The 24,237-nt window shown below is 44.3% G+C and overlaps 1 protein-coding gene across 1 annotated transcript in view; it reads left to right on the top strand.

Annotated features, from left to right (window-relative positions):
• The window catches only part of LOC126235364 (uncharacterized), a gene marked incomplete at its 3' end in the record, with an annotated part of 1,261,863 nt that overhangs the window by 442,553 nt on the left and 795,073 nt on the right, over window positions 1–24,237 (top strand). Inside the window, exons 10-11 of the mRNA XM_049944087.1 lie at window positions 9,328–9,620; window positions 23,518–23,670. Of these exons, the coding sequence (XP_049800044.1) occupies window positions 9,328–9,620; window positions 23,518–23,670 (446 nt within the window). The remainder of the gene's footprint in view (window positions 1–9,327; window positions 9,621–23,517; window positions 23,671–24,237) is intronic.

Genomic DNA, 24,237 nt, shown 5'->3' with positions numbered 1-24,237 from the left:
TCGTCATATACACAGCATGTCTTGGAAGCGGATATATCGTGAGTAGTGGGTCATTTTTGTCGCAGTATCGACAACTGCAATATAAGGCTAACAGTGAGACACTACTAAGGCCATATCGCTACACATTCATTTCAGATTCTGAAGGTGGCAGGGGTAAAATACAGGGAGCGATAGGCTATTTTCAATTTGCACAGAAACCAGATGGCAGTTATAAGAGTCGAGGGTCATGAAATGGAAACAGTGGTTGGGAAGGGTGTGAGACAGGGTTGGAGCCTCTCCCCGATGTTGTTTAATGTGTATATTGAGCAAACAGTAAAGCAAACAAAAGAAAAATTCGGAGTTGCAATTAAAATCCATGGAGAATAAATAAAAACTTTGAGGTTCGCCGATGACATTGTAATTCTGTCAGAGACAGCAAATGACCTGGAAGAGCAGCCGCACGGAATGGACTGTGTCTTGAAAGGACGATATAAGATGAACATCAACAAAAGCTAAACGAGAATAATGGAATGTAGTCGAATTAAATCGGGTGATGCTGCGGGAATTAGATTAGGAAATGAGACGCATAAAGTAGTAAATAAATTTTGCTATTTGGGGAGCAAAATAAGTGATGGTGGTCGAAGTAGAGAGGATATAAAATGTAGACTGGCAATGGCAAGGAAAGCGTTTCTGAAGAAGAGAAATTTGTTAACATCGAGTACAGATTTAAGTGCCAGGAAGTCTTTTCTGAAAGTAATTGTATGGAGTGTAGCCCTGTATGGAAGCGAAACGGGGACGATAAATGGTTCAGACAAGAAGAGAACAGAAGCTTTCGAAATGTGGTGCTACAGAAGAATGCTGAAGATTAGATGGGTAGATCACATGACTAATGAGGAGGTATTAAATAGAATTGGGGAGAAGGGGAGTTTGTGGCACATCTTGACTAGAAGAAGAGATCGGTTGGTAGGGCTTATTCTGAGGCATCAAGGGATCACCAGTTTAGTATTGGAGGGCAGCGTGGAGGGTAAAAATTGTAGAGGGAGAATAAGAGAGGAATACACTAAGCAGATTGAGAAGGATGTAGGTTGCAGTAGGTACTGGGAGATGAAGAACCTTGGACAGGATAGAGTAGCATGGAGAGCTGCATCAAACCAGTCCCTGGACTGAAGACCACAACAACAACATCGCTATATACACTACATACTGAACTTTCTAATGATCTCGCCATCGTCTCACCTAGTGCCACTGGTGAGTCATCACGCAGTACCTCCATTATCTCAGCACGTCTTGAAAGCATGCATAACTTGAGTAGTGAGATACTACGACAAGTGGAAGGTACTGCTGCCTGTGAGTCATTGCCACAGCTGTATCGCAACTGCGCACTGCTCTTAGACCCCCCCACTGTGCTTGTAGTCTCATCGCCCATTGCTGCCAGCGAGTGTCTTCCTCCATATATGAGTATGCAGCATATCTTGGATGCTGATGTCATGTGAGTAGTGGGACAGTGTTGATGCACTACCTAAAACTGGAAGGAAGGTATTGGTGTCAGTTGGTCGTCACTATGACGTCTCGCTACTGGATACAACTGCTTTGTTACCTGCATGCTGTCGACGCACTATCTACAGGTGGCAGGTACTGCTGGCACTAACTCATCACCATGGCCGTTTCGCTAATTCGCTACTGAACATTATGTGTCGACATACAAGGCATGTGGCTATTTTCTTTAAAAAAACAAAAATAAGTGGGCACTGAGACAACAGCTGACAAATTTACATGAAGTTATAACAAATACCCTCAGCTTTGTGTTTGTTTTTTATTTCGTATCTGTGACCGGTTTGGGTGGTCCCCTCCACCACCTTCAGGCTCTCTGCATCATTTGGTGGTCAAGCAATGAACAGGAATTATCACTATAAAATGTTCAGAAATCGTCAGCGTCCAAAGAAATTGTGTGGTGCATCTGATGCAGCCCTTCAACTGAACTGTTGGGATTGTGTTGATGGACTGCACCAGATATACTGTGGACGCCGATGGTTTCTGGTCCTTTCATGATGATGATTCTTGTTCATTGTGTGACCAGTATCTGCCCGCGCTCCGACATCCTCCCAGGGCTCTGAGGGGAACCCGATCGGAAAACCCCGGAAAGGACATCCACCCATTTCCTGAGCTGGTCCGACGAAAATCGGAGTGGGTGACGATGACGGCGGTGGCAGCGATGACGATGACAAAGACGGCGCCGGGTCCTCAGCAGGCGCCGGGAAGTAAAGCTGTTGCGGCGACGAAGGTGATGGGTCAAGCTCCACTGGTTTCGCAGGCGGCGCCGAAGAGGTAACCGGGGGGCGGCAGCGCCGGTCACATGATCCCAGTAAGATGCGAATCTGGGGACAGAAAATCTGTGGAAGATGGCGGCGCAGAAACTCGGCAGGACCTTGAATTCAATACACGCACGCGCAAAGATTTTGAAGAATCGGTTCTCTTTCCAGTACCTGGTACGATCAAAAACTCTGAAAAGAACAGAATCATTGGTCGCAAAGCGATACTTGCGGAGCGTGGGAGGCGCCTTGCGCTGCGATGGTTGCATCAACTGGAGCAGCGTGCGGTGGCGCAGAAAGTGTAAAAGCGCCGCCAGCGATGGACCGTCACAGGGCTGGGAGCGGTACGTTGCGAGGAAGAGCAGCAGCGCTTGGTTCCGTGTTTGGGAAGCACGTAGTTTGTTCATCTGTTGTTTGAACGTACTCACACATCGTTCAGCTTCCCCGTTTGACTGAGGATAAAACGGAGCACTGCTGCTGTTGGCTGCACAAAAATGTTCAAACTCCTGTGCCGCAAACAGTGGTCCGTTGTGTGTAACCAATACCTCAGGCAAACATTCCAAGCAAAAAATAGATGACAAACCCTGAATAGTTCTACGCGACGTAGTCGAGTTCATGGGCACTGCAAACGAATATTTACTAAAAGAGTCCACCACAGTAAGCCAACGAGTGTTCCAAAAGAGGCAAATAGATTCTCAGCACAAGCGCGACACAGTGACGTCATCTGTCCAAAGTGTGAGTCATCAGTTTTCTGACTAGTTTGATGCGGCCCCCTCGAATTCCTCTGCTGTGCCAATCACTTCATCTCAGAGTAACATTTGCAAACTGCGTCCTCAGTTATTTGCGGGATGTGCTCCAGTCTCTGTCTTCCTCTGCAGTTCTTGCCCTGTACAACTCCCTCTAGTACCATGAAGGTCATTCCCCGATTTCTTAACAGATGCCCCATCATCCTGCTCCTTCTCCTTGTCAGTGTTTTCCACATATTCCTTTCCTCTCCGATGGTCGCAGAATCTCCTCATTCCTTACCTTTTCACTTCATTCAACTTTCAGCATTCATGTGTAGCACCACATCTGAAATGCTTGGATTCTCTTCTGTTCCGGTTTTCCCAAAGTCCATGTTTCACTAACACACAGTGCTGTGCTCCAATTCGTACTGATACTTTGATAATACGAGTATCAAAGCCCAGCGTCGCAGCTTCTCAGCCGCGCATGGCGGAACAGGTGTGGACTGATGAAACAAAGACTGAAGTGGCTTATGATCCGGCACTAGGTAAAACGAAAGCGAAAGCAATCGGCCTTCCTGTGAACCAAATCTGTGCGAGAGCACAGCTCAGATTCCGTACGAAGAAGCGTCCACTGCTAAAACCACAGGCTGAGCGAGATCGAAACGACAAGGCATCTGTCATTCAACAAGGGATTTTTAAGTTTCTGGAATGCATCCTGACACTCTTTCGTCCAAACAAAAGACACATTTCCTCGGCGCAAACGATGTAACGGAGCCGCGACCTTGACTGCGTTGGGTATAAACCGGATATAATATTTCAACTTCCCGAGAACTGACTGTAATTCTGTCCCGTTCCGCAGAACAGAGAGATCCTTGATGGCCACTAAATATGATTGAAGGGGATGTACATCTTGACTATTAATATCATGGCCTGAGAACTGGATTTCAGTCTGAAAAAGGCACATTTGTCTCGGCAATACTTCAAACCTGCAGCTAAAAGTACTTGAAAAAGCGTACGACGGTTATCAATATGTTACTGCGGTGTACGTGCTTACACCACAGTATCGTCCAACTAATTTGAACAGAATGGAGGGACTCATGACCTTGAAGTTTAGTCGTTTTACCTTACAAACCAACAAACCAACTGAATGGAACATTTTGCATTAAGCTGCTTTACGCAGCGTTGGAATATGACAGACGAGCATCGCTGCTAAAGAGTACCCGCAAGAATTTCACCAACCCTAAATATGTGTTCACCATAAACGCTTTCTGTGGCTCCTCGTCTAGAGGAATTTGCAAATGCGCATCGCGTAAGTCAGTTTAAAAAAAATAGCGACTTGCACCAAGCCTGTCCATTAATTCCTCAGGGCGAGCCAACGGATACGTATTAAATATTATTGGTTGGGGAATCACAGTGGATTTAAAGTCAACATAAAGACGAAGTCTTCCAGAAGGATCCGGTAAGATTACTAAAGGAGAAGCCCATTGACTAGCCTCGACAGGAGCAGTAACACCATTGTCTTGCCATTCTTGAAGTTCACTTGCAACTCTCGCGTCAAACCCTGAAGTTCAGTTACCCACTGACAGTATATCTGTTCTAGCTTTTGCGGCAGTCGAAAGAACTTGTAACTGCAGCAACCTCTACCTGATCCTCGTAATAATTAATGAGGCCGGAAACAAAATCTTTAAAAACTAGCAACTCCGGCCTACTAGTCGGGAATAACTTCTGAGCAAGTTGGTAAACTCCTGTGCCGGCCTTTGACAAGAGACGAGAAAGTTTCACAATGCCTTGCACTTGATGCGTAACACAATTTGCATCAAGCTGGTCGCATTACTCGTTTCATTCCTCTTGTTGTTAACTGAAAGCTCAGAAAAGTGGAATGCATAGAGGTGGTGCCGTGGATGTGGCTGGCTGATGTGGACAAGTCGATGCAGAACCAGCTTATGTATGAATGAGCTGGAGGACAAGCGTCACCAACTGCGACACTTGTTGGCTCTGAAACTGAATGAACTGCATTAGATCAAAGCTACCAGCAACCGTATGCGCAGGCGGCATGGAGGCAGCCTAGAGGCCAGTTTAATGAGAGAAGCTCCGCAACAAATTGTAAATAGAAGTAATGCAAAAGAAAGAACACAGTTAGTAGCATGAGCCTCTGAAAGAGGAGAGAGAGAGAGAGAGAGAAAGAAATGTTACTGACGCGCTGTGAGGGAGCGGCCCACAGTGAAGGCAGCGTTGGTTCTGGAATCGTCGCTCCAGATGTTGTGTCGGCTACTGTGGGAGTCAGCACCGTCATAAACAAGGAAGTAGAGAAGTTAGGATGGCCGGTGGCAGGAATCCAGACTCATCTATACAAAACACTCGAAGATTATATGAACACTTTATTTCGAAACAGAAAAGAAGATTATCTTCTTGTGCCTCCTACGTGCAATTTCATAGCTCGCTATTACTACTCGCAGAACGCAGGCTAAGTAACGTCTTCCTATTACTCAGTACTGAGGCGCTCAAAATCTGCGACCAACCTGGACCGACCAGCGGTGGCCGGCTGGTTAAATCAGCGTTGACAGAGCGTGATGAATTCTGTCTTCCTGGACGTGGGGCGCTGGCAGCTTTTTCCGTTGGCGCGCGGGTTGGTGCCTTCTTGGTGCCGTTTCGGAGGTGCCGTCTATGCTTTAGGAATTCACACATTCCATTTTCAATCCCTCAGATATTTGCATGAGTTGATTTCAATTGTAGTCTGGAACCGCGCGACCGTTACGGTCGCAAGTTCGAATCCTACCTCGGGCATGGATCTGTGTGATGTCCTTAGGTTTGTTACGTTTAAGTAGTTCTACGTTCTAGGGGACTGATGACCTCAGAAGTTAAGTCCCATGGTGTTCAGGGCCATTTGAACCATCTGAGCCATTCAATTGTAGCTCTTGATGTTGAGGATACTATTTTTTTCCCTCTTGAAAAGTGGAAAAGTCCATATTTATGGACATTTAAAACAAGTCACCACTTTGATAACGTACTAAGATTTATAAATTTATACTCTTCAGCTAGTTTTTCACTGTAGATCGCTACATCATCTGGAAATCAAGGTTAGTTTATCGGTCTGGTAATTAAGGCACAACGTCAATTGCAAAGTTCCCAACAGGATTACTTGGTGCACACCTGAAGCTATTCTACTTCTGTCGATGATTCTCCATACACCCTACCAAGAAAGCCTCAATCCGGTCAAAAATATTGTTTTGTATCTTTCATTATCACACTTCTCTTCGTAAGCGTTGATGTGTTTCCGATTAAAATGCTTGTAGGTAGTCAAGAAATACTGCTTGTACATAACTCCTTTGACACATTGCTTTCAGGACGTTATGTGAGTGATTTAAATTTAGGATGACCAGTGTTTGAGGAATCCATGCCATTTGGCATGAACGACATTTTGTTCGAGAAGTCTCTTTGAACTCAGAATATGTTCTAAGTTTCTAGAACGTATTCTACGTACAGTCGGCAGTGAATCGTCCGCATGAGCCCATAATTGGTGTACATCTCTTCTCGGAGTACCCACAATTTTTTGTTCGACTTTTGAAAAATCGTTACCAATAAAATAGGTGGGTAACTCTTTAAGGCAGTACAATTTTACTCTGCTTCTTGATGATGAAAACTGCCTGACACAATGTGCAGACTTCATAACGGATCTAATTCAAAGTTCTGATGTTCAGTTAATTTACAGATGCTACGCAGAACTTTTTTCAATGATTTGCTCATACCAGTCATTTACCTATAATACTGGTCAACAACCATTTTGCACCCTTTGTATTTTTGGCACTAGAATGAAAAGGTATTCTTAAAAATGTGGTTTCGCGAAATGTTTTCGAGACATTTTTAAATTTTTAGGAAATTTTGTTATTTATATCTTTGTATATTCAACATATAAATGATAATAAATTTACATCATTAATTTTGACTCATTTAGAAGTTAAAAAAGGAGCATGGTCCTGCTGCTAGATGACATAAGATATAAAGATCATTAGTTAACGATCAGCTGCGATTTAAAAGTTGTTGCACCAATTATGGATACTTAGTTTTGTAAACTGTTGTTAAACAGAGTGAAGCTGTCTGTCATATGGAAATTTTCCCAAGATCAATAGAGCCAAGTTGGAAGAGGGAGTGTTTATTGCCGGCCGTTGCGGCCAAGCGGTTCTAGGCCCTTCAGTCCGGAACCGCACTGCTGCTACGGTCGCAGGTTCGAATCCTGCCTCGGGCATGGATGTGTGTGATGTCCTTAGGTTAGTTACGTTTAAGTAGTTCTACATCTAGGGGACTGATGACCTCAGATGTTATGTCCCATAGTGCTCAGAGCCATTTGGAGTGTTTATTGACCCACAAGTCAGAAAATTGTTGATTCATGAAACCTTTGATGCTAAACGAATATCAGGTCCCGTTCTTGTACTTATTTCAGAATCATTGTTCACGGATTTTTAGGCAAGATTGTCACCGAACTGTTGGTACTGTTAACAATCAACAGGTAGAAAAATTACACCAAGATATTCTTACCATGTAACATCGCTATCAAGGACTCTGCAATCCTTCAATAACGATGGATCACTGCTGAGTCTCATTTAGAGAGAGTGAGATATCTTAAAAAGACGAGCGTCCGTGTCACGAGTTAACTCATCTAACTTGAAGTTCATTCGCACGAAGTAATGGCCGCTATCAACAGGGGATCTCAGGTTGATTCCGTATTTCTGGATTTCCGGAAAGCTTTTGACACCGTTCCTCACAAGCGACTTCTAATCAAGCTGCGGGCCTATGGGGTATCGTCTCAGTTGTGCGACTGGATTCGTGATTTCCTGTCAGGAAGGTCGCAGTTCGTAGTAATAGACGGCAAATCATCGAGTAAAACTGAAGTGATATCAGGTGTTCCCCAGGGAAACGTCCTGGGACCTCTGCTGTTCCTGATCTACATATATAAATGACCTGGGTGACAATCTGAGCAGTTCTCTTAGGTTGTTCGCAGATGATGCTGTAATTTACCGTCTAGTAAGGTCATCCGAAGACCAGTATCAGTTGCAAAGCGATTTAGAAAAGACTGCTGTATGGTGTGGCAGGTGGCAGTTGACGCTAAATAACGAAAAGTGTGAGGTGATCCACATGAGTTTCAAAAGAAATCCGTTGGAATTCGATTACTTGATAAATAGTACAATTCTCAAGGCTGTCAATTCAACTAAGTACCTGGGTGTTAAAATTACGAACAACTTCAGTTGGAAAGATAATATTGTGGGGAAGGTGAGCCAAAGGTTGCGTTTCATTGGCAGGACACTTAGAAGATGCAACAAGTCCACTAAAGAGACAGCTTACACTACACTCGTTCGTCCTCTGTTAGAATATTGCTGCGCGTTGTGGGATCCTTACCAGATGGCATTGACGGAGGACATCGAAAGGGTGCAAAAAAGGGCAGCTCGTTTTGTATTATCACGTAATAGGGGAGAGAGTGTGGCAGATATGATACGTGAGTTGGGATGGAAGTCATTAATGCAAAGACGTTTTTCGTCGCGGCGAGATCTATTTACGAAATTTCAGTCACCAACTTTCTCTTCCGAATGCGAAAATATTTTGTTGAGCCCAAACTACATAGGTAGGAATGATCATCAACATAAAATAAGAGAAATCAGAGCTCTAACAGAAAGGTTCAGGTGTTCGTTTTTCCCGCGCGCTGTTCGGGAGCGGAATGGTATAGAGATAGTATGATTGTGGTTCGATGAACCTTCTGCCAAGCACTTAAATGTAAATTGCAGAGTAATCATGTAAATTTAGATGTATCTTTAAAAAAAAATTAAATGGACTAATCAATAATGGCCTCATCTGTTAAAATAATTTTTCATAACGCATTAAATTTCTAATTATTATTAGTTTTATGGTAGTTAATTACTTTTTGTACAAGAGGATGTTGTTTTGATACCGTATGGCAGTGTCTGGATAATTTACGGGTTATGTTATGGTATTCGTACTTTGGGTTTAACGATGTTCACAGTCTGCTACAAATAAAATATTGTTATATTATATCTCGGAAATGTGGTGGAGTAGAGAAATCTACATAGAATTGAGTATCTCAGATATAGGTAAGCAAACCAGATAGAAACCAGATGCAGAAAAGAAGGTTCCAATTGGTGGCCAGTGTAACTACACATTGCATTAGTGATGATAGTTTCGTCATATGTGCAATTGAAAGTGTAGTTACTGCTCACAGACGAACTCGCTACCCAAGTATGCAGCCAGCTACTGGCCTCTAGGCAGATTCCTTTCGTGGAGTTGTTGACCCCGGCACTGTTACGCAGGTGCCCGACGCCGCCGCCTGGGGAGCACCGTGGGCCCCCCGCCACCGCCCGGCCCGACGCCACGGCAGCGCTCGCTGTCGCTAGAGAGCCAAGGCGCTGACTCTCTGCTGCGGCCGGGGGCGGCAGTGGCGATGGGGGCGGCGGGGGCAGGCGCCGCAACGCCGGACACGGGCCGGCGCAGCGTGTCTCTCAAGTCCAGCCCGCTCATGTCGCCGCGGCCCGCCACGCTGCTGCCGCTGCCCGCGCACCACCACCACCATCACCACCACGACCAGCAGCAGCAACAACAGCAGGTTGGTGGCGCTCCATCACATCCCACTTCTCGTATACCAGGCGCAATCATAGAGGTTTTAAAGCCTCAACCAAGATTTGGTGATAGTGCTGCTCCTTCTCTACAAATCACCCTTCAGTGACACATTTTCACCAACAGTGGATAACTTGACACAGACCTTGGTTGCAGAAGTCTCCGTCTGGGCCGTTCAGGAAATATTCCACCTCTTTGGTTGTTGAAGTCTCTACCTGCGTCGCTCAGGAAACGTTCGACTTCTTTGGTTGTACGAGTGTCCATCTGGAATGTTCACGACACATTCCACCTCGAAAATCATCTGGTCTACATTCAGGAAATACCTGCCATGCAATGGCTTTCCGATCCGAGTAAGGAGAAAGAAGTCATTGGATGACAGGGAATTCAGTTTTTAATAGACAAAAGCAACGGCAAGTGACTGTGTCCTACACGTATGAGCTGTGACACTGTTGTGGAGCATAGTCACAACACAGTACAGCTTGCCATGTCACGTCGTCCTGACACCGTTTCACGGCTTTGTCAGTTAATTTCTGCAGTACTCTACACTGACGGTTTGCCATTTCAGAGTAAAATTTCTTAGCACCAGACCATGGTAGTCCCAAAAAACCCTCAACATCACCTTGCCTCATGATCACTTTCTCAGAGGTGGTGAATATAATTGTTTGTTTGGTTGGTTGTCTTTGAAGAGGGGACCAAACAGCATGTTCATCAGTCCCATTGAATTAGGGAAGGACAGAGAAGGGACTCGGCCGTGCCCTTTGATGGTTCAAATGGCTCTAAGCACTATGGGACTTAACATCTGAGGTCATCAGTCCCCTAGACTTAGAACTACTAAAACCTAACCAACCTAAGGACATAACACACATCCAAACCCGAGGCAGGATTCGAGCCTGCGACCGTAGCAGCAGCGTGGTTCCGGACTGAAGCGCCTAGAACCGCCCGGCCACAACGGGCGGAGCCGTGCCCTTTGAATGGAGACATCCCGGCATTTGTCTGAAGCGATTGAGGGAAATCACGGGAAATCTAAATCATTCTGGCCGGACGCGGGTTTGAACTGTTATCCTCTCGAATGCTAGTCTAGTGTGCTAATCACTGTGCCACCTCGCTCGTTTCTAATTGTTTTCATTGCCCATTGTCGTAGTGCAAAATCACCTCATTGGACAGCTTGTTACGAAATTTTGTTTTGACAGCCTCTCGTAATGCTGTCAGGATATTTCGGTAGTACAGACGGTTTGATCCTCACGAGCATAATCTGTTAGCATCAAGCCATGGAAGTTCCAACGAAACATCTTGCCCAGAAAACACTTTGCCTGATGATGTTTGTGTGTTGGCGTTCTCAGTGGTGGTTGCTCAGATAGTTTTCACTGCTTCTTGTCGTGGAGAAAAACTTCCCTCTTGGTGCGCCTGCAGTGATACTTTGTCTTGCCGTAATCTTTTAGCACCACATCATGTAATTCCCCGAAAAACTCTCAACATTCCCTTCCTTGATAACGGTAGCGTCTTCGCCCTTCTCGGTGGTAGTTAATCTGATTGTCGCCAATGATTGCTTTGCTCCTTTTCCTCGGATTCATGGTCATATGGGCAGAGCTCGACCACGGTGATTACGTGACTGAAATGTCATCTCGACTGACCTGACCCACCTATATTTCCACTGGTGCATCAGTTCAGCGCACGACGTACCGCTGTGCCATTAGGATGTTGTGGATGACAACCAAAGGTGTCCTGCTACGAAACGAAATGGCACCCCCAGACCATCATCCCTCGTTGTCGGTCCCTATGGCAAGTGACAGTCAGGCTAGTATCCCAACGCTGTCTGTGTGTGTCTACGGTCTGGAATCTCTGGAGAAGAACTTTTTTCAGAGATGAGTCCCTCATCGAAGTGAGCCCTGGCGACCGGCGAAGAGGTGTCTGGAGACGTCCAGGACACCAGTGAGATACCAACCTGTCTCTCGCTTCCCACACAGCCTGACAAACAGAAATGATGGTCTCGTGTACCATTTCTTCTCATAGCAAGACCGCTTGGTTGTCATCCACAGCACCCTTAAAGAACAGCGGCATAGCGACGATATTCTACAACCGGTTTTGTTGCCCTTCATGGCAAGCAATCCTGAGCTTATAATTAAGGAAGATAACTCCCGCTCGAACACGGCGAGGGTTTCAACTGCTCGTCTTCGTGCTTGCCAGACCCTACTTTGGTCAGCAAGGTAGCTGTCTCTCTCCTCGATCGAGAACGTTTGGAATATTATGAGGAGGGCCCTCCAAGCATCGTGGGACTTTGGCGATCTATCATGCCTTTGGACAGAATTTGGGACGATGTCCCTCAGAAGGACAACCAAAATTTATGTGTCAATGCCAATCCGAATAACTCCTTGCATAAGGGCCAGAGGTAGACCAACGCGTTACTCACTTGCTCAATTTGAGACGTCCTTTCTAATGAATAAATCGTCAATTTTTTTGAAATTGTAAACATTTGTATGTAAATGCACATCGCATCTACCAATTTCCGTCCCATTCGGAAAATTCACTCGTATGCGTCGCTTTTTTTTTCTTAGTGTGTATTTTGTATTATTTGTTTCCACTAAATAATGCCTCATACAGTGATGTTCTCATTTAGAGGGGATTACACAAATGCGAGCGGTATGAAAAATATGTGATGTTCAACCGCAGTCATTAGTGTCGCTTCAAGAAGGTGGCCATTTTAACATTCGCTAGTGAAATTCGTCATAAATCACTTACACGTGCAGTAAATCACATGTCCATGCTAGACACTGGTGAATTTGTGGCGACGCGGAAGGTTTATAATGAATAGTGACTGGTTCAGTGGCCTTTAGGTACTGAAAATGGAAGCTGAGAGGTAGGATATCAACAATAAAACCCATACTGCCAGAAGCCAGTACCCAGCTTCAAACGAGCTATATATATATATATATATATATATATATATATATATATATATATATATATAACTTCTGAATGCTCCATCGAAAGACTAACCTGAAAAGGCTCGAAAACTAGTTTATGATAATAACAACTATTACGCAAGTGGCTATCTCAATTATCTGTATTTATATCCAGTTAATAAACACTAACGTGTGCTTCAACATTCGTAGTGGGTAAGCTTAATACAATGATACAGAGTGATTTTTTCCACCGTGTACAAACTCCAGGGATTGATCGATGAGAGGATACGGAACAAAAAATGTCTAATGAACTTATGTCCGGAAATGAGTGTGGTTTCCACGCTAGAGATCATTTATTCAATCATACATTGTTACAAAAACTGCGGTCTAATAAGCGCTATATCATGCAGTCACAATTACAGTATGTGTTGAAAATGGCTTCCATGTGCCTCAACGCACGCGTGTACGCGCCGTAGAATGCTCTCACACATTCACATCGTCCGTGTCAAAAGCAAAATGAATACGCTACTCCAGTGTTCCCGAATCTGGAATAGGCTCTGCATACACGATACTTTTGAGATGGCCCCATAACCAGAAATAGAAACGAATAGCCCATGCAACTCGTCGATCCATCGACGAGGGAAGACACGATTGAGATGTTTCAGGACGTTAATGGCGAAGTGGGCTGGAGCACTATCATCTAGCAGCCACATAACTCTTCGAATCATGGTACTGCTCTTCGAATCAATGGTACTGCTTTCAACAGGGGAGACAAAGTTACCAGCAAGAAAAGCCTATAGTTCCGGCCTGTTAGGAGACGTGGAAGGAAGACTGCTCCCAGTTATCCCTTCCCACACATCCCAGCCGCACCGATGGTGATTATTCGCTGTCACCACACTTGGGGGTTGTGCATACTATCCCACAGATGACTGTTATGAAAGCTGAAGATACCACTCCGCGTAAAGGTGGCCTCATGTGTGAATAGGATGGGTGACACAAATCCAGGAATCGTGGTTGCCTAGAGAAGAAATCAGTGACAAAACTGCTACTGATGTGGAAAGTCTGTAAGCCCTGCACACACTGTAAGTGATAAGGGCAATAACAGTTTTGGCTTACCCTGTACTGGCGGGCCAACTGCCTGGCACTGACACGGCGGTCGCCTTCCACAATGCCAACCACATTTTGCTCTAAGTCTGACTCCGAATATTTCGAGTAGGTCCTTTGAGATTTCCTGCTTCCTGAAACGACCCTGTCTCAGACAAACGGCGAAACACCGTTGCAAACGTTGAATACTATGGTTGTTGTTGGCGGGAATGGGTCTCCTGATACAACCTTTCTGGCCACCGCTCGTCGCCATTTGCCTTTCTGTAAGTAAACACCATGTCGGAAAGCTCTCGATACGAAACGGAACCATTGTGTACAACGCTGTATCACACCCACTAGAAGGTGAGTCAGCAACAGAGGTGAATCGCATACAGCATAACGAGTTACTACGGCAGGAGAGGACGCTAGGACATGACGTATGAGGAACAATCCTGCCCTCTAGGAGGAAACCATGCATACCGTAACTGGGGCTGCATGGTAGACCGCAGTTGCTACAACAAAGTATGATTGAATGAATGGTCTCTAGCATGGATACCATGCATTTCCGTACATGAGTTCTTTAGGCCTCTTTTGTTCCGTATCCTGCCATCGATCAACCCCTAGAGTTTGTACACGGTGGAAAAAATACCCTGCATATTGTTATGTAAAGGTACTAAAGATTCAGACATTGTCATTCTTATAGCCGAGCGCAATCCAGAGAAAGACAATGGACAAGCAGTCACTTACAGATGTGGTTTTCATCTCATAACAGCCACCAGTGAATGTCTTTGCTGCCCCGAGTGGCCGCGCGGTTTGAGGCGTCACGTCACGGATTGGGTGGTCCCTCCCGCCGGAGGTTCGAGTTCTCGCTCGGGCATGGGTGTGAATGTTGTTCTTAGCAAAAGTTAGCTTAAGTAGTGAGTAAGTCTAGGACCGATGACCTCAGTAGTTTCGCCCATTAGGAATTCACACACATTTGAATATTTTCTTTAAAAAAAAATCTCATTTAGTCGTACAGAAAGTGACATGTTGCAATATTTTTAGCTGTGGTAGGAACCAATACTGGCGAGTGTTGGCTGAGATTCATCCCACACTGAAGAACAAAACAACTGACGTAATATCTGGATCTTACACAAACTTGTAGAATTACACCCGTTCCGTAAGTGATACCGAGCGAGGTGGCATAGTGGTCAGCACACTGGACTCGCACTCGGGAGGACGACGGTTCAAATCCCCATCGGATCACCCAGATTTCACTAAATCGTTCCAGTCGAATGTCTCTAAGCTCCCCTGAGAAGAGCACGGCCAATATCCTTCACCGTCATTTCGTCTGTGTTCCGTCCCTAATGAGCGCGCCGTCGACGGGACGTTGAATTCTAGTCTTCCTCCCTTTAATGATTCACATAGTGACACTTCCTGGAGAATATATCGCAAAAGTCGGTTCCCATAGTCCTCAACAAAACGTTATGTAAAGAGTGTTTCAGAAAGAATGATCTGATTTAGGAACTCCATATTTATTGATAAAAAAATAGCACAAACATGGGATGAACTGCAAAACACTCACAAAATTTTAAAGTTTTAGCTATCCTATTACAAATGCTCAATGTGTCCACCAGCAGCAGCACGAACAACATCTAGCTGATTGCTAAATTCGTCATAAGCTTTACACAATGTATCTTCTTTTACTGAAGTTATGGTGGCTGTTATTCTGTTCTTCACTTCTTCTATCTCACACGGTAAATGGGAGATGAACACAGTTTTCTTTACATACCCCCACGAGGAAAAATAGCATGTGGTCATGTTTGGCGATCTTGGAGGCCAAGAATGCAGGTCAGTGTATCGGTGTCCCGTGCGCCTTGTCCTGCACTGAGGCAGAGTGTCATTGAGAAACTGACATTCGTTGTTGTTCCAATGTGGTGGAGCTCCATCCTGTTGGAAAACGAAGTCATCGGAGACCTCTAGAAGTTGTGGAAAAATCCAGTTCTGCATCATCTGAAGATAGCTCATTCCACTGACCGTGTTTTCCTATGGGGTGTGAACCTGGACTCTTATCTTTACACGAGCATCCTGTCTCTTCAGATTGGCGGCACAAACGATTTATGTTCTTGGGTGCAGGCAGAAAAACGCCAGAACGCCAACGAAAAGCAAGCTGGACCGAAATCACTGACTCGTTCTTTACAAACTACAACACACAAAACGATTCCTGTTGAGAGGACGTGCTTCTGACTGACTGCAAACTGAGAAAGTGCATTGACTGACATCTAACGGCTATTTTCTCAAACTCTAGGCCACGCCCATTCAAACAACTCACATTTCCTTGACTGCACGGTCCAAGTTTTGTAATTATTACCGCCGAAAAGAAGGTCATTCTTCTTGAAACACGCCGTATTATAAATTGAGTAGACTCGTCCGTGTTTCGTCAGACCTTAAATAATAAGCGTGAATATCGAAATTTCTTTGTGTTTACTCAGTGTTATCATTGATTTTCAGCTTCAGAATGAAATAAAAGTTCCTGTATTCAAAAGCACAGATGTTACTGGATACATTGAACTTGACGCCGAAGAGAAGTTATCGGTGTCTGCTGCATGGAAGCATTTTGTCCCTTTTCTCTTATATTTGAGAGTGCTCTATTCCTTGAATGAAGAGCAATACTTCTCTCCGTTCATTCCGTACGTCATTCGAGAATAAACGAGAAAGGAAACGTTTTTTTTCCGGAGTAGCATCTGGGCAGAAAATCCGCTCATTGTTAATTCATGGAGGGCTTTCGTAGCAAGAAGACGAGGTCCATGAATGAATAAATTATCGTTTTCAGAAGATATCGCTTTTTTGCTTTTACGTCGATGCTACAGATTCCCGTGGGGCGGAGGGAGGGTGGGGGGGGGGCTCAGAAGTTTTTCTCCACTCCTGAGGGTCGTTTTATATTATCCGCTCTTCAGATTCGTTCAACAAATGACATAACCTTCGAGCGCTGCTAGGAAAAGAAGTGAAGGGAATACCATTCGCTGCTGCCGCCGGAATTCCGCTCCAGTGCATTCTACTTACTATCACATTCTGGTAGCAGAACATTTCATAAACTAGTTCCTATTAAAAAACAGTTTACTGTCCAGTGTGTTTCAACATTTTTCAAGACTTTGTGTTTTCTCGTATTGCGTCCCGTAATACTGAAACAGTACAAAGAAGGCAATGAGGTAGAGGAATCATGTGTGAATGTACAGAGCATCAGCATATGGATATCTGAGGCTAATGGAACTCTAAATAAAGTTCGAGTACTGAACACAAATAAATATGCAATAAAGGAGCCTAACATTAAGCACTAATAAACTCTTAAATTCTTACAGGTGTAATAGTGTGTGAGTGCATAGTGTAAATGAAACTAACAAGGCCGATTTGCAGAAAACATCTTCGGTATTATAGGTAAAGTGTACATTGGCAATTCACACACAAATACTGTAGACTGAGTGGCGAAGTGTAGTTTGTATAGATATTAGCCATGAAATTTTGCTCTCATTTCCGAGAGTCATGTGAGTAAATGTCCCCTTCCCAACAAAATAAAACCGTCTCTCATTATTTTTCTAAATCTGAGCCTGTCTGAAACAAGCGACCCAGAAGCAGTGTGCCCAAAATCACACAAAAACTGCGCAACTTTCGAACTAGATATGTCAGTCAGTGGTCCACTTGAAGCCAGAACTGAGTAATTTTCATAATCGTGTCATTAACTCCGTCCACTGTGACTCTGCACTTGCTTATTCACAAAAGTGTACTTATCTACTTACACCCTCTCTTCCGTGCGTTATCCGTCTTTGTCACAGCCATTTCTGTTTTGCATGTCGTATCTAAATGTTATTCACACAACTCTCTGAACTACTGACGGTTTTAAATTTATTAACTGTTCCTTCTTCCACTCTTTCCTATGGCAGTGACCAGATCAAATAAATGCCTTTCCCACGAGCCTCTTCAGTTTCATTCTGTCTAATGCACGAGACATCAAATGGTTCAAATGGTTCTGAACACTATGGGACTTAACATCTGTGGTCATTAGTCCCCTAGAACTTAGAACTACTTAAACCTAACTAACCTAAGGACATCACACACATCCATGCCCGAGGCAGGATTCGAACCTGCTACCGTAGCAGTCGCGCGGTTGCGGACTGAGCGCCTAGAACCGCTACACCACCGCGGCCGGCCACGAGACATCCACACAATTTTAGTATCCATCCTTTCAGTTCAAATTTATTATTGTTACTTTTGTTTCCCGTCTCAGGCGTTATGTCTGGTTAAAAATGGAAAGTGATGCGGACCTTGATCAAGCATGACTTCCTTTTACATTGCATTTAGGAACTTTCGGGTAATTGAACATGTATCAATAATTACAGATTTCTGTAATTGTATATATACGTTTGGATGTATTGCCGTACTGGTGGATATTGTGTGGTATGACTCCTGTAGTTGATAGTATAATTGGTATGATGTCGACTTTATCCTGATGCCACATGTCTTTGACTTCCTTGGCCAGTTGGATGTATTTTTCAATTTTTTCTCCTGTTTTCTTCTGTATATTTGTTGTATTGGGTATGGATATTTCGATTAGTTGTGTTAATTTCTTCTTTTTATTGGTGAGTATGATGTCAGGTTTGTTAGGTGGTGTTCTTTTATCTGTTATAATGGTTCTGTTCCAGTATAATTTGTATTCATCATTCTCCAGTACATTTTGTGGTGCATACTTGTATGTGGGAACGTGTTGTTTTATTAGTTTATGTTGTATAGCAAGTTGTTGATGTATTATTTTTGCTACATTGTCATGTCTTCTGGGGTACTCTATATTTGCTAGTATTGTACATCCGCTTGTGATGTGATCTATTGTTTCTATTTGTTGTTTGCAAAGACTGCATTTATGTGTTGTGGTATTGGGATCTTTAATAATATGCTTGCTGTAATATCTGGTGTTTATTGTTAGATCCTGTATTGCAATCATGAATCTTTCCGTCTCACTGTATATATTGCCTATTCTTAGCCATGTGTTGGATACGTCTTGATCGATGTGTGGCTGTGTTAGATGATACGGGTGCTTGCCATATAGTGTTTTCTTTTTCCAATTTACTTTCTTCGTATCTGTTGATGTTATGTGATCCAAAGGATTGTAGAAGTGGTTATGAAATTGCAATGGTGTAGCCGATGTATTTATATGAGTGATTGCTTTGTGTATTTTGCTAGTTTCTGCTCGTTCTATAAAGAATTTTCTTAAATTGTCTACCTGTTCATAATGTAGGTTTTTTATGTCGATAAATCCCCTTCCTCCTTCCTTTCTGCTTAATGTGAATCTTTCTGTTGCTGAATGTATGTGTTGTATTCTATATTTGTGGCATTGTGATCGTGTAAGTGTATTGAGTGCTTCTAGGTCTATTATTATTATTATTATTATTATTATTATTATTATTATTATTATTATTATCAACAGCATCAGTGTAACTATAGTTATTGAAATTACAGCACACAATCTCACAATTAATAAAATATTCCGCGCTATTCTGCCGTGGTCGAAGGGATTTCACTTTAAAACCAGACGTTTCATCCCCATCTGCGGAGAACATTTTCAAGGGGGATCGTAGCTTTGTTGCAGGTTCGATTCACACCTTGGCTCGCTACTGACTAAAGCAAAATTCCATTTCCGCGAGCTTCCGCACAGTGGCGGATGTCACATTTTTTGAATACGCGAGCGCAACTGGTCGTTGTCGACTTCCGTCGTCCGCTGTTACTATCATCCCATGGTGGAAGACTGGTACACATGTTCTTCAGCACCGAAATCAAAATTTCATTCAATTTCACGCCATCCTCCTTCCTATTAAAATTCTGGGGTGTTTCACAATCTGTATGGCCTCTCTGTATAGCCTTTCGTGGTATCCGTTTGTGGTTGACAGTACTTGAGTCCGGTCAAAATGAATGTGGTGGTCTCCTGGCAGTAAAGTATGTTCCGCAACAGCTGATCTGTCAGTCTCCCGTCTTCTGCAACTGCCCTTGTGCTCTTCGAATCGTTTTTTGACATTTCTTTTTGTAGTACATACGTACACCTCCCAACAACTACACGGAATCCTATAAATTCCAAAAATTCAAAAAACGACTCGAAGAGCACAAGGGCAATTGTGGAAGAGGGCAATGAAATGTTCCGACAGGAAATGCACCAAACCAAATTTCAAGCCTGGAATGCTACTTAACCCTTTGACTATCATTTTCGTTTCAAAGACATTAATGTACGTTATTTTAATTAATGTTGTAGCCGTTTCATTTTCCAGTACGGGAATGGTATCACATGTAGGGTTATTCGTAAGAGCCATGGGGTTCAGAAGACAACAGAAAGAGCACAAATGGACTTCGTTTCTGATGAGGCAAACGTCAATACGTGCATACAGTTCGTTGACACGATGTGTCCGGGAATCGCTACGGTCGCGGGTTCGAATCCTGCCTCGGGCATGGATGTGTGTGATGTCCTTAGGTTAGTTAGGTTTAACTAGTTCTAAGTTCTAGGGGAGTAATGACCTCAGCAGTTGAGTCCCATAGTGCTCAGAGCCATTTGAACCATATTTGTCCGGGAATGCATAACGGTAACCCGCTGTGCAAATTTGGTAATTAGGTTACCTAGCTGCATCCGCGAATTAATTCATTGCGACAATTAATTCATTGCGACAATAGAGAGAGGTGGGTCAGCAATGAAACCTGAGGACAGCACAGCCGACAGGTGAAACCTGTAATTACAAGAATTCTGCAAAACATTAGCAGGCGTCTTTTTGCCAAAGGGACGTTAATACATAGCAATAACATGCAACAAATTCCCATTGGTTCTCTGATAACCTACCGTGAGACACAAACGTCCCGTTAGTAGTCAACAAGTTAAATCAGATATTACGTCAGGTGGAATGACACTACGCTCACACCGTCGTCCTGTCCCTTCTTTTTATCAGAGGTTTCCACGTGTTCGTCTCCTCGCCGATTCTGCAGAGAACCTCCTCGTTTCTTATATTTTCAGCCCACCCAATTTTCAGCATGTCTCAAACACTTCGATTCTTCTTTTTCGTCTTTTTAAGCCATAATTCACTTCCACAGTAAGAGATCCCAGCGCAATAGCTGGCGTTGCCGGGAATGTATCTATTGGAATTCAATCAGTCCATCTTCCCTTCCATCTCTCTCTGCCCATCTCCTCCTCCCTCCCCCCCTCCCTCTGCCATCACCTCCTCCCCTTCTCTCCACCCATCACCACTTTCCTTTCTCTGTCCATTTCCTCCTACCCCTGTGGCTGCCTATATCTTCCCTTCGTCTGTCCATTTTGCCTCCCCCTCTCACTGTTCATCAATTCTCCCCCCCTCTCCCAGTCCATTTCCTCCTCACCCCTCTCTCTGTCTATTTCCTCCCCTTCTTCTTTCTTTGTCCATTTCCCCCACTCTCTATCCCCTCCTCCCCTCCTCTCTGTTGAGATCCTCCTCTCCGCTCCTCTCCTCTCGTCTACCTCCCAAATACAAGGTTGCTGGTACTTAAACCCGTAGTCTTTCTTTGCAGGTACTAAGTAGAATGAGTACCAAGTTTGGTAAAAATCTATCCAGTGGTTTAGGAGCAATTTACCTGAAGCTTTGCTGGCATACGCACAAGTCACATATACTTCACATATACTCTTATTTACCACGTTTCGCACATATTTGTACATATATTTCACCTGCATCTTAATAGAATTTCGCATTGCCGGTTCATTTTCAAGCAGGTCAGTGTTTATGACGTCATATTTCCTGAACTATATTCCATACAATGGTATAATTTTGCAGTTACGACCACTGGTATATGTGGACACTGTCTGAAAAATATGTTGAGAACAGAGTTAATAGCAAGGAAGTAATAAATTGAAACATCATATATGATACCGCAGGAAACGACCTTACCGCAGTGGATACATCGGTTCCCGTGGGATCACCGAAGTTAAGCGCTGTTGGCCGTGGTCGGCACTTGGATGGGTGACCATCCAGGCCGCCATGCGCTGTTGCCATTTTTCGGGGTGCACTCAGCCTCGCGATGCCAATTGAGGAGCTACTCGCCCGAATAGTAGCGGCTTCGGTCAAGATTACCATCTTACGACCGGGAGAGCGGTGTGCTGACCCCACGCCCCTCCTATCCGCATCCTCCACCGAGGATGACACGGCGGTCGGATGGTCCCGATAGGTTATTCGTGGCCTGACGACGGAGTGCTTTTTTATATGATACTGCAGCTTTTTACGTATATCAGTGCTTATGACGTCACATGTCTTAAACTACGAACTGTACATTGATATGTTTTGGCAGGTACATTCGGTGGTCTGTGCAAAATCCGTTTCGAATCAAGTTATTAGTAAAGACGCAAAGGGTCATGCTTGGTGCGATAGCTTTACTGCATGAACAGCGAAAATGTAGCAAGAGATACAATTTTTGCCTTAATTATTTCTTTTGGTTGGGGGAGGGGGGGGGGGGCTTGTAACTGAGAAAAAGTCTCGTAAAGATTTGAAATTATATGTAAAGTTTGTGACACGACACTAAGGGCTCTCAGTCTCAAAAAGTGGTTGAGTATAGTCTGGCTATTTGCCCGTCGTGAGCTACGCTTCTTTTTGAGCCTCCCCCCCCCCCCCCCCCAACTGTTTGAGAGGTACGTGTGTCTTACCCCCCAACCCCCCCCCAACCCCTCCACCAAGTGATTACTTCCAGAGAATAAGTCATATGTGCACTAAGTTTGGCTGAAATCGATGCAGTGGTTTAGGAAAGATATTGAGCATATAAGATATAAATACATACATACACTTATATTGGGCCCGGCATTGCCGATTTTCTATTATGAAATGGAAAAATTAACTTTGTTTGTAGTACAGTATCCATGCGTTGGTGAAGACATTTTTAAATTATTATAGAATCGTACAAAGAAATATAAATCGTGTATAAGTACAGTATCCAAACTAAGAAGCGTAGTATGCACGATTCAAATTCTTTGTGATGTTTATTTAACTCAGAACTTGATTATAAACACGTCGCACCTGATGAAGGTAACGAGTTACGCTTCCGAAATATCGTGCAAGTACGACACTGATATCCGGCAGAACACCCGAAAACCCAAGATGTCTTTAGATCACCGAAAAAGCCTGAAGAATTGCAACAGTATTTATACTTACATGTCGAGGCCACCGATCGCAGCTGCTTTGTGTGTCTACAGCACTTTATTGTAAACGTCTCCTTGGCAACGCCTCCTCATTGATCTATAGACGGCTACTGTTTTCGCCTACGGCCATCTGCGCTTCGCAGTTGAAAGCTGTTGAAAGCGCTGCCAGGTGTCAGTGATTTCCTTCAGTTTAGGTGTGTCTTAGTAGTAATGTATTGAAACCCCATACATGATGCGGCATTTTTTCACGCATGTCAGTGTCTACGGCGTCATATCTCTTCAACTATGAAGCGTACAATGATTTATTTGTGTAAGTACATTCAGCGTCATGTGTGGACTCTGTCTGCGAGATATGTTGCAAATCCTGTTAGTAGCTAAAACGTAATAAATTTAAACTTGATGCGTAATGCGGCAGTTTCTTAACATTTCTTAGTATTTATGACGTTCTCCGGAACTGTGACAGGTAGGGGGTTCTTACCACCGCTGCTATTGTCGCCTGACAGTAAGGAATATGCGTACCGTGTTTGTTTGAAATCGGTCCAGTGGTTTAGGAGAGACGCACATAGACACATATACACATTCATATATCCAGTTTCATAATAGGTATGGACGTATGGATTTTACAACAAATAATGCCCTGTTAGCCATTAGCCGAGCATAATGATCATATATTTCCACCGCTGGAGAAACTGTTCCTCACAGACTCGCTCTACTGTGGAGTAACACAGGGGCCACTTTCCTGGCAGGAGCAACAGCAGGAGCAGCAACAGCAGCAGCAGACTCCACAGCAGGCGCAGCCGGAGCGTAGCATCTTCGCGGAGCTGCGTCGCAGTAGCGAGATCTTCAAGAGCATCCTGCTCAACCTGTCCACGAGGGAGGCGGCGGCGGCGGCAGCGGCGGCCGCTGAAGGCCGCGCACGCGACGGCGCTGGGGGCGGGGGTGGGGGCGGCGCCGGGGGCGGCGACGACGCTGGCGGCGGCGCGGCGGCCGGCACGCCCGCGGACACCGTCGACCTCGCCGGTGAGCGCTGCTGCCTTCCAACGCACTGCGAAAGCAGTCCGGGCGCATCTGCGCACACTTATAGTCCTTTCTCATTCCAAGGAGCGTTCACTGTCTACATCGCTTGGATGGCCCTTAAAAAAACGTGTTCAGATAAACTCACTAAACCAAAAGTTTTAAATGAAAAACATGATCAAGGAGTTATAATAGCCTGAGCATGATTCTCACAATCGAAACCCGGCACCCGAATTACGAATTTTAAATTTTGACAACATACATGCGGCCTAGACCATTTTTCTATAAAAATTTTATCCTAATTTTTGATCGCTGTTTTCCAGGAATAATGTTCCCAAAAATGCTTAATCTTATTAAAATCCTTGTGGGTGTATTGCCGCTTGGGTCTTTAGTCCGTTAGTGCATTCTATTGTCTATCGAAAACTTCGTGATCGCTGGATCGTCTGTTCTTC

This window comes from Schistocerca nitens, chromosome 2 (genome assembly GCF_023898315.1).
Source record: "Schistocerca nitens isolate TAMUIC-IGC-003100 chromosome 2, iqSchNite1.1, whole genome shotgun sequence".
NCBI classification, from domain to species: domain Eukaryota; kingdom Metazoa; phylum Arthropoda; class Insecta; order Orthoptera; family Acrididae; genus Schistocerca; species Schistocerca nitens.
This window is presented reverse-complemented; position numbering and strand designations above follow the sequence as displayed.